A 10,731-nucleotide genomic window follows, 5' to 3' on the forward strand; every position below is an offset into this window, starting at 1 on the left:
AGAAATTTTCGCTAATATGCGAGGACAACTTTACATCTAGCGACCTGTCGAAGGTGCGGTCCATGATAGGGAGTGGGGAGATCTTGCAGAACCTCGAGTCTCTGCTCTTCAAAGTCTTCACCAAGCGGAGTCTGGACAACAGCACCACTCAAACAGCATTCAAAGACTTCAGCAACTTTGTAAAAGACGCTGCTGTTTTCCTACCAAAACTGTCAGACCTCGAAGTCAACTTTAGTTTTAAGGATGGCGAAGACTGGGAAGCCACCGAGGAGGACCACGCCAAAAGATACCCTTACTCTCCCTATTGCAGTCGGCACAATGCTGCGGCATTTGACTCCGTTGGCGATCACAACTTGGTCAACTTCCTCAACGCTTTTAAGCATGAGTGATTGTTTTAAAATGAATAAAATAAACATTGACACTATATATTTTAAACGTTGCTGTGATAATGAGTTGTCTAGGTTTTAAATGAGTTAAATAAAATAATTCGATTAAAAGTAGTAACTATTTTGTATTATTCACTTATCATCGACCTAGAGTCACACATATTTATACACAGGAGGAAGCAACTCACGAGGATTGCGGGTTGTTGTTGTCTCCGCGGATGGCGCGGTACTTAGCCAGTTCGTTGGGGAAGGTGGTGTGCAGCTCGGCAAGGAGGTGGGCTTTGAACTTGCGGTATGAGTCGATCTTGCCCTTAACCTCCTCGTTCTTGCACAGCGCCTTCTCCATGCAGTCCTTGGTGTAGAGCTGAGGGTTGCGGCCCTGATCGATGTAGTCGAACACCTCCAGGGGCACGCTGATGTCCTGCACCTGCGACTTGAGCCGGTCGATCTCCTGCAGACCCTGCACCATTGACTGAATCTTCTGGTTCAACACTGTCTGGCCCTGCGGCTGGAAGTCGCTCACGATGATGCGGATCTGCCTCACGTTTTCCACAAACATCTCCAAGCTCGACTCGAGGTTTTCTAGCGGAGATGCCATGATCTGAAATAAATAATGCAGTCAACGTGGTCAAAGAGGATTAAATTGAGCTGAATTAAATTGTTTACCTTTAGAATAGCAGGTCAGAGTTTCTTTAAAATTTATTCATCAGGATACTGCTCGATGAAAGTATCTACGTCCACGGTTGCTAAGAGATCCCGCAAGGCAATGCTTGTTGTGAACAGGCTCAACTCACGCAGCGGCAGCAATCCCATAAACACAAATCCCAAGCTGTCGAGTTGAAGGTGAAATAATGATAAGAATATCATCTAGAATACAACACCAGATAAGATGCCATTTTCAATGTCATTTTTTAAGTGTTTTTCAAGCCAGGGATAAAATAAGATGGCGCCCATTCTAGTCCTTCCTTGTTGATGAGTGTAGCAAACTTTCCATTTGTGTACATGCGCACAAAGCAGTGGGTACAACCGTGACCAAAAATTACAGTTGTGTTCTTCAGGCTTTCGTAAATTTTTTTAACGAGTTGACGTAAATTTTCTTGAATAGAGCCCTCTAGAATTTCCGAATAGAAACCCCCTTCGACCTTTTCATTTGCCCCATTGATCAGAAATTTTATAGTTTTCGTCATCTTAAGCGATAATGCTGTTCAGGACGCTTGTCATTGATGAAGCGAAAAATATTTTCGGTGCACACGTCAGCCCCATTGTTGGCTATTCCCATTACCGAGGAAATGGAGGCGAATGCGTTAACTCCGAGCGCTCTGTTTTCTGCTGATTTTGACCGCGAGAAAGACTGTTAGGGACACTTCAGAGTATACGTTCACGTGTATAAGATTGTCGGCTAAGCTGCTGCAGAAGCTCGGTGCGGAAAAACCTGCTTTGGGCGGGTTAAGGCCCTAAATTTACACACACATTGATTTTCCTCGTTTGCTCGTCCGTCACTTTTGGCGCGAAATTTAAAAGCCGCCTCTTGGGGTGGTCTACAGCGCGTGGTGAATCTATTATCTGGTGGTGTGTGTATAGCAGTACTGGGTGAATTACTCTTTATATTTGACAATATCAATTTTAGCCGCAGCTCTAACGATGAACCAAAATGGCTCTGGACGAGGCTTCAAGAGGCAGCACTAGGATAAAATAATCCGGCGAGGTCCAATTCAAAGAGCATAATTTAATCATCAGTACCTGAGAACCCAAGATGACTATCATTGTTTTCCTCATCGACACCTCGGCGTCGATGAACCAGCGTGCCTTTAACGGCGGCAGGCCCACCCTGATCGACGTGGCCAAGAGTGCAGTCGAAACGTTTGTCAAAGTGGGATAATTAATAATTATTATTTTGATAACGACCTAAGACTTGATTATCCTATTTTCAGTTCCGATCCAGAAACAACGAGAGTCGCGGTGACCGATACATGCTTTTAACTTTCGACGAACCGCCTCACAACGTTAAGGTTAATGTCGATTTGTCGAAAGATAGTTCCCTCCCCTGTTGGTAGTTTTGTCCCTACGTCAAATAGAAAAGAAGAAAAACATATTTAACTGAGTTTGGGGATGTTTAAGAGAGTAGGGCGGGGCTAGGAATCCCCAAAACAATGGGGGTTGTTTTTCCTCCAGTCTCTTTCCATTCCTCCCCCATTTTATCTGTTCAAACTAGCCTCCGATTGGCTTCTGTCTAAAGTGTCACAAAACAAACTACTTTCCCTTTCATCCCTCCCCTCTCACCTGTCTCCCCTCTCACCTGTCACCCCTTACCCTTGTAAAATCTGTACAGCTACAATCACCCCCATTATTGCACAATGCATGCAATACCTCCTACAAACAAACTAATGATCGATCCCTCTCCAGGCTGGATGGAAGGAAAGCCTGCAGGTGTTCATGAACGAGCTGAGAAACCTGCAGGCTACGAGCATGACCACAATTGGCCAAACGCTTGGGCAGGTATTCGACCTGCTCAACATTAACAGAATGACAACAGGCATCGACACTTACGGCATGGGCCGTTGTCCCTGGTACCTCGAGCCATCGTTCATCGTGGTCATCACAGACGGTGGAAAGCTGTCCACCATTCATAATGTCCAAAACGAAGTATGCGAACTCTCGTTCTTTGTGCCTACTAAGATATTATAAATTGTTAATTCTGCTTTAGTTCAATGTGCCCATAAACAACCAGATCAAAGGGATCGAGCTTACGCGTGAGCCGTTCAGGTGGGACCAGCGGATGTACGCGTTGGTCCTCAGGATGTCTGGCACCCCTCCTGTTGACAGCAGGGATCCTAACGTCACCATAGTTCCAAGTGATTGTTCTATCATCGACACCATGTGCGAGGTCACAGGAGGTAATCAATTGAACAGTAAATTCACTAACAAGCTGTTCATGAGAATTCTAAAATGCTCAGTACGCTTTATCAATAGTTTTGCTTTTTCTGCGTCCTTTAAATTTTTTGACATCATACTAGCAAAATCCATACAAATCTGGCTTTAAGCCATCTGGAACCGCAGTGAACGGTACAAATTGCCTGCTAAGCTTTAAAGACGTTATTTCGGAATGGTTTAATGATCGGGAATCTGAAACCCCCGTTTTTTTTCATTGCCCATCGGGCCGAGTTAATCTGGTTAAAACCGGGTTTGACTAGTTTGGCCCAAGACACAAGACGACATTGTTTTTTAGTTTCGTCACATTCACCATGCTAAGTCACTGTCGGATAATTTTTTCATCATTAAACTTTTTGAAATTTTTATGGTTTTATGCTATATGAAATGAAAAACCCGGGTTCTATTATCAGGTTTAACCGGGTCGATAAAACTCGGAACCCTGATAATGATTCAACAGTTTTTAAATTGAGGGCATATTTTTTCAAGCTTTGCTTATTACCATATGGTTAAGTAAATTAATTTTTCAAAATGTGTCATTGAATGAATTATTGTTCTCTTAAATTATTACTTTTTGAAATGCAGAGCTAAAACTTAAATAGGAATGACTTTTCTAGTGATGTTCAATTAACCTACATTTAATTCTATAAAAGCTAACAAAATTTAGAGTTTTTTCATTCACAATTTCGCCCACAAAAATATCTAATGAGGCATGACCAAAATATTAATTTTCTAAAATAATTCAATGACTCACTAAAAATTAGATTTTAGAAAATTCAATTGATTTATTCGCAATCCTCGTTTCGATTAAAAAATTAAACTATATTTTTGTCATTTCACAGGTCGTTCGTATTGCATTACGACACAGAAAATTCTGAATCAAGTCCTGGAGAATTTGGTGTTGAAAGTAACCAACGGCGTTGTGATACACTTTGAAAAGCATGGGATAGACCCGATCCCGGTAAACACAACGGATTTGATGGAGGGCGGTGAGGATCTCGAGCTGGTACCGCAATTCAATTCCTCGCGGCCGCAGACGCCGACCGGTGGCGGCAACGGCGTCAACATCCAAAACACTGCTTGGCACTCTTGTCGAAAGCTCATCTACGTCGGTCGCTCAACACCAAACAAAGGCTACACCCAAGGCTACTGGCCCATCCCTGAAAGCTTCTGGCCAGATTCGAACCTCACAGCCCTGGTGAGTTTCTCCTGGCTTATGTTTTTTCACCCGATAACCATTCTTCTCATCAAAATCAATTTTACCATCAGTTGACTTGAATTCCGTTAGGGTGTGAAGGTTTGATTATTTACGCCAGGATTTAGGCCCCGAATTTCTCTGTAACATAAACGATTTTCAGCTCCGAATTATGTTTTCATTGTTTATCTAGTTTGAGAATACATTTTCTGAAAATCCTGCAATCAATTATAATGCTCCATTCCATTTCCTTAATTCCTGCGTTCATATTTTGAGTCAATTGGAACGTGCACTTTTAATAGTTCGATGAGATAATTTATTTTAATTAAATAACTACTAAAAATTAATATTTTAACCCAGCCTGTGCGGTCAGCGCAACCAAACGTCAAGTTCGTTTGCATCAATCTTGAACCGATGGTGGTGGATAACTTTCCGTTTGACAAATACGAACTGGAGCCAAGTCCACTGACGCAGCACATCTTGTCGAGGAAGCAGCCAAACTCTTGTTGGCAGGTGAGCTCTCTTTACCTTTGGCAAATAATTGATTTTCCCTCTAAATATTTCTCTTGATAGGTTTTCGTGCCAGGTAGTTCGAAAAACAGTGAACTTGGTTTTCCTTTTGGATACCTGAAGGCTAGCGGCAACCTGCTGCAGGTCAACTTGTTCATCATGCCGTACAATTATCCTGTTTGTCTGAGCCTGATCGATGATTTCTACAAAGTGCACCATCAAAAACCGACTCAAGAATGGAGAAATGCGTTCCAAAATTACATCCGTTCCGTACCCTTTTACTACATTCAAGTGAGTCGTTCTCTTTCCTCCTTTGTTTTTATTTCGGACAGTCAATTTAGTTGTTAAATAATTTCCTTCAATGAAATGCAATTTTTAAAAGAGGATTTTTTCGCAACTTTTTACATCAATCTAAATTTTTCCATGAATTCCCTCGCAAACTGGCGAAATTAGAATATTACCTTGAATTTCACATCAAATTTTTAAAAAAAGGTGTCACGTCAATTAATATTCAAAATGTATATAGATGTCTAATTAATTATTATCTTATATTTCAGCCTCTGAAGCGGGCTCTTCTAAAACTAAATTTAATTAATTTGATACCCGGAATCATGCCCGAAGAACCTACATACCAGCACTGTGTAACTAACTACCTGAAACTTGTCAAGACTTTGGCCAAGGCGGAGCAAGAGAGGCTGATCACTGCAGTTGCCAAGGCGAAGCAAATGACAATCAACGATGGCATCAAGTTGCAACTTCGCTCGGCACTCAGGCGTGAAATTGTGACACATCCACTCCTCCAAGGTGAGTTTTTTCTTTGCCATATGATAATTTTTTCTTTTTGCAACCAAAATACTGATTCTTAACAAAGTTACCAATTTGTACTCATCAATTATGTGAGCTGTCTTAACTATATTAATACCTAGTATTTTTTGCTTATTTTTTCTCAAACTGTAAAGAAAATATGGCTAGTTTGGGGAAATTCCCAGCTCTTGGACCTTCCAAATCAATACTCGCCAATTTGTTTAAGATGCCAGAAAAATAACCTAATGGTTATTTTTGTTTAGGAATAATTTATTATTTATGGTATTCACATTTTTCTGGAATAGATAAATTCTCGCACCTGAGGGAGCAAATGGTGGATTTCAACAACTTTATCATCAACACAAGAGCGGTGCGCGTGACACGCTGCCTCAGCTACCGTAACCCGTTCGATGTGCCGCGGAAGAGCCTGCTGGATCAATTAGTGCGGATGCGCTCCAACTTTGGCAAGCCGCTTAACAACAGCTACTCGCTGCTCCACGACGATGGCAAGTCCTTACCTCTCCTCCATCTAACTTCTATTTCTAATCGAATTTCTTGCTTTGCAATGCAGACGAGGCGCACAGCATGCCTGTCAGTCAAATGGGCAACTACCAGGAGTACCTGAAGCGCAGCCCGCCCAATCTCAGGGAGCTTGAGTCGGCACCTGTCAGGCAGCACATTTTTGGAAATCCTTTCAAGCTCGACAAGGTAAGCCTTTGTTTTATTTAATTCTAACTTGACGTTATTTCTGACAAGGAAACTTTTGTGTGTGATTCTACGTTTTAGTCTTTTTGTAAAATAATAAATAATTATTGATATCGCGTAGTATCCGACGAGCTTAGAAGTATCACCAGTTTGAGTCAAAGGAGTATAATATATGATTTATAATTGTTCGAAGCCAACAAAAAAATCAACGTCAATTCCTATTGAGCCATCCATACAGTTACTTACTTTTGTTAATTTTGATAGCCAATTTTTTAATGTTATCTTTAAATCAAATGGATTGGAACCTTTGTACCTTCTGAATCGCCTAGGAACGAAATTTATACCATTTAAGCTGAATGAAAGGAGAGAGAGAAATATTTTTAAAACCTGTTTAGGTCCTTTTTGTTTAAGTGTCTCTATTTAAGACGTCTAAAAACGAGAAAAAATGCTTAAATGCGCATTTAAAAAAAACGAGACAAAATGGACTAGTCAAGAATTTTAAGTTTATTTATTTCACGATCTTGAGAAAAAAATCCTAAAATGTACTATTAAATTTTAAATTTTTGGTTTTTTATATTTCAACTAGTGTCAAATTTGAAATTACACTATCATTTGTCTTCTAAACTGACTTATATTTTGCTTGCTTTAGCGGGTGATGGTGGACGAGGCGGACATGGAACAGACGAAATCAGAAGGCGGTGGAGGCTCGCGGAAGCGGCCGGCGCCTGATTCGTCGCCGGCAATGGCACCCCGTATCGGGCGCGTCCGAAAGCCGGGCCCGCTGCCCAGGGACTACGTGTTTCGGCGGCCCTGCACCCCGTATCCCTCCCCAGCCTGCTCGCCACGGCCCCTGTACCCTTCGCCTTTGATGCTTGGGTCTTCCCCCTATTCCCCTGCGTCCCCCGCGCCGCCCTTGCAGCTCCCAGAGCCGGAGATGCTTGAGAACAGGCTGCCAACGCATCTTGTGAACGGCACTGCAGGTATTGTAGTTCGCTCAGCAGCGAGCTCATAATTATAGAGTCAGATACGACTGGGAGGAATATTTCCGTTTTATGTTGATTGATACTTCTTTTAAGAAAGCCATTTTGGTCGGTAGTGTTTCCAACAGAGATTGGGGAATTCCTGATTTGATATAACTTTTTGGATGAACAAATTTTGGTCTATCAGGATATAAAATAAGCTGTTTTGTTGAGATAAAATTCGAAAATTTTAATTAAAATACAGTATTCAGTGTGATCAAGAAATTTAAATTCAAGTTATGAAATATGAATTCTGTTTGAGTTAGATGATAATTAACATCTTAAAGGGAAATTAGGATATAACGTTTGGGTGCTTCTCGAAAAATATATTACGACGTCGTTAGCATCCAATAGAGCTTTAAAGGATTAAAATGGGATTTATGCTGGGAATCGTTTAAAAATAAAAAAAAATTCTTTGTGTTTTCTTGTGATCACGGTTTATTAAAGATAGACTATTTAACGAGATGTATTATTCTAGATGAATTATTCAAATTTTCCAAGCTTCACTACTAAAATGATTCGGGAAAAATCAACCTTGGCAATTTTTAATAATTAAAAGTTTCCTAATTTGAAGAGAAACTAACATAAAATTGGAGCAATGTGAATAAGTTAATATTTTGTCATCCTTCAAGTAATATAAATTTTATGGTCCACGGTTAATTTTTAAAATGATACCTAGTGCTAAATGAAATTTTGATATATATTTAGACAGTAAAAACTGAAGTATCAACTTTAAAACTAGATTCAAATATATAATCTGACGCTTTTGGTATTTTTCCAACAAAATTTCAGACGAAATACCATTTTAAATGTATCAATTTTCACCTATCTAATCCCCATATGTTATTCCCTAGAATGATCAACAAATACTCTGCATTCCTTATCAAATGCAGTTTAAAACTTCACTTTATAAGAATAATCTTAACGAGAGCCTGCTCTTTTGGATTTCAGATCATAGTGAGCGCGCGCGGTCGCCGTCGCCCGAGCTGATCTTCCTTCCAGAGCCGCCGCTACCATCGCCACCACCGTCAATACACTTGGCGGCGGCGCCGCCTCTCCCACCAGCGGCCAGCACCAACCACGTGGGGGTGGTGCCTTCTGTGACAAACCACCTGGGCAATTCGGCGTTGCGGGTTGAGCCCAGGGTGGCTTCCGTCGCCCCAGTCCAAGCCAAAGTATCTCCTGAGGAAATCAAGGAGCACAACAATAAGCTCTTGAAAAAAATCTTCAATGAAATCAAAAGACCAGGCAAAGGTGTGTACTCTGTTCAGAAACAAATCTTAATTTAGTGGAAGTTTAGGAACTGGATAGTTTGAAATTTTGGTGAATTAGCTACAAAAATTACTACATTTCAAAGGTTGGAAAGTAATTGAATTGAAAGAGCTTTATCAGGAAGTCAACCACCAATCAATTCATCTCGTCAAGGGGAATCTATGTACCAAAAGTAATCGTTAATTTGAACATTTGATTTTTAAGTTTTTCCAAAATGTGTGTCCAGTTCAAAATCGGACTAAATTTTGATTGGTTGTGGTTCTTTTGATGCTAAATATTAGTCGCGGAGGGTTTCCTTGTCAGTCTAAACAGCAAAATTCAACTAATTCTTAAAATATTTTCGTGACAGTTTCCTTTAATGATGATAATTTTTGTTACAGTTAATATGAGGAACTTGATAGACCTCATGATGTCTGCGAAGGGGGACTCGACAGTGCGACGCAAACTATATGCCGATGTGGTATCAGAGGCGAAGCGCTACAAAAAGACAAAGTTAGTGTCGGAGCTGGAAAAATGGTCGCCGAAAGAAGTGAATGGACAAGCGGCGAGCTAGATGCATTTGTGCCGCACTGCCGACAGACTCGCAACTGACATTAGTGTGTTCGGCAGGTGTGCGGCTTTTATCCGACCCTGAGAGATGCCTTGATCCTCTCACTCCCCAGTCAGTTACTTTTGTACTTTTGCCCCAGCGAACTATGTTTTGTAATAAAACCGTAAATTGTCAATTGACGTCACACGCGCATTACTCATCAATCCGATTCAATCTCAGGGAACGAGTGTTTTCAAGGAGATCATATTGATAGAAGGGTGATTTCCAGCAAAAACTGTCAGTGGGGACCAAAAGTGTCAAGTGTCTTCCCTCCTCCTGTTCCTTGCGGCTCTATGCTTGGGCTCGGGGGTACGTGTTCTGGCTGTTGATGTTCTCTCTATTTGTGCTTTTTTCTTTTCTTCAAAGCAAGGCAAGAAATCGTGTCTCATGCATTTTAATCAGACATTTATACTCGCATCTAAAAATAAAAGATATATATAAGGACATGAACATTTGAAAACTTTATTTTGTGATCTGTGCAGAATATTGAGTTGCGTTGGAAACCATTGTCCTGTCATATAATTGATTGGGAAGATACGTGCCAAACTAAAAAAGCGCATTCAGTTTTGACACTTTAACAATTACGAGTTTTGGAATGGTCGTGTCCTTTCAAATGAAACTAACAGAAACCTGAAACTCCCTAGTTAATTTATTTCAATTAGAATGACGGGAATTCAATACTTACGAAGAAGTGCAAAAAGATATATTAGGTTAATCTGTAATAACTGTATTTAAAAACATTCTTTTGATCTCTGATGGTGGAAGGAGAGTCTCCCTCTAATAATGCACCACTTAGTCATTACTCTAATTAGTAAATTTTATACCAATTAATAGCAAAAAGAATTTGCTATTAATTAAAATGTTAAATAAAGAGTCATTTCATAGCATAAATTTAAAGCAACTTTTAATTTTCTTTTCTATAAAATATTTTTACTTTTTGTGGGCGACTATGAGTTGTCGACGATCAGCTACTTTTCTACGCTTTCAATTGTCAAGCGCCTATCACATATGAACACGAATTTTAAGCAAAAGTTTAACTTGAAACCGTCTTATTGCTAAAATCACAAAAAGAAATTTATTTGCAGTCTTAAATTGTCGAAATCGGCCCAATGCCTTTTAGTTCAATTCATAATTCTTTTCGTTACAGAAAGGTTTCCTCACGATTGATATTTTGCCTGATAATAATTTTTATCGATTTTCCAGATTAATTTTTTTTGCCTCTATATATCAGGGGCTTGTTGCTATAGTGTTAGAATATTCTATAATATTTATATTGGTATTTGTAACTAGTCCTCCGATCGTTCCAGCGAGGAAAAAACTCTT

The 10,731-nt window shown here is 40.1% G+C and overlaps 2 protein-coding genes across 3 annotated transcripts; one reads left to right on the forward strand and one right to left on the reverse strand.

Moving 5' to 3' along the window:
• Window positions 1-491: 491 nt before the first annotated feature.
• On the reverse strand, window positions 492-1,236 carry MED10 (mediator complex subunit 10). Its single transcript, XM_065478674.1, has 2 exons — window positions 1,053-1,236; window positions 492-987 (listed from the first exon to the last, which is right to left on the reverse strand). Exon 2 carries the CDS (start codon window positions 982-984, stop codon window positions 571-573), a length of 414 nt encoding a protein of 137 aa, XP_065334746.1. The 5' UTR covers window positions 985-987; window positions 1,053-1,236; the 3' UTR covers window positions 492-570.
• Window positions 1,237-1,363: 127 nt separating this feature from the next.
• On the forward strand, window positions 1,364-9,548 carry IntS6 (integrator complex subunit 6). 2 transcript variants are annotated; one of them, XM_065478672.1, is made up of 14 exons: window positions 1,364-1,955; window positions 2,014-2,256; window positions 2,318-2,395; window positions 2,790-3,029; window positions 3,091-3,280; window positions 4,157-4,512; window positions 4,870-5,022; window positions 5,083-5,310; window positions 5,577-5,823; window positions 6,129-6,329; window positions 6,395-6,531; window positions 7,178-7,508; window positions 8,499-8,801; window positions 9,200-9,548. In XM_065478672.1, exons 2-14 carry the CDS (start codon window positions 2,140-2,142, stop codon window positions 9,370-9,372), a joined length of 2,754 nt encoding a protein of 917 aa, XP_065334744.1. In that variant the 5' UTR covers window positions 1,364-1,955; window positions 2,014-2,139; the 3' UTR covers window positions 9,373-9,548. The 2 variants fall into 2 exon arrangements, with proteins under 2 accessions (XP_065334744.1, XP_065334745.1); XM_065478673.1 differs by having other exon boundaries at window positions 1,364-1,806.
• The last annotated feature ends 1,183 nt before the right edge of the window (window positions 9,549-10,731 follow it).

This window comes from Cloeon dipterum, chromosome 2, assembly GCF_949628265.1.
Source record: "Cloeon dipterum chromosome 2, ieCloDipt1.1, whole genome shotgun sequence".
Lineage (NCBI taxonomy): Eukaryota > Metazoa > Arthropoda > Insecta > Ephemeroptera > Baetidae > Cloeon > Cloeon dipterum.

Coding starts and splice junctions, on each gene's coding strand:
- MED10 (XM_065478674.1), bottom strand. CDS start 984: ATGGCATCTCCGCTAGAAAACCTCGAGTCGAGCTTGGAGATGTTTGTG.
- IntS6 (XM_065478672.1), top strand. CDS start 2,140: ATGACTATCATTGTTTTCCTCATCGACACCTCGGCGTCGATGAACCAG. Junction 4,513..4,869: donor ATTCGAACCTCACAGCCCTG/GTGAGTTTCTCC, acceptor ATTTTAACCCAG/CCTGTGCGGTCAGCGCAACC. Junction 5,023..5,082: donor AGCCAAACTCTTGTTGGCAG/GTGAGCTCTCTT, acceptor TTCTCTTGATAG/GTTTTCGTGCCAGGTAGTTC.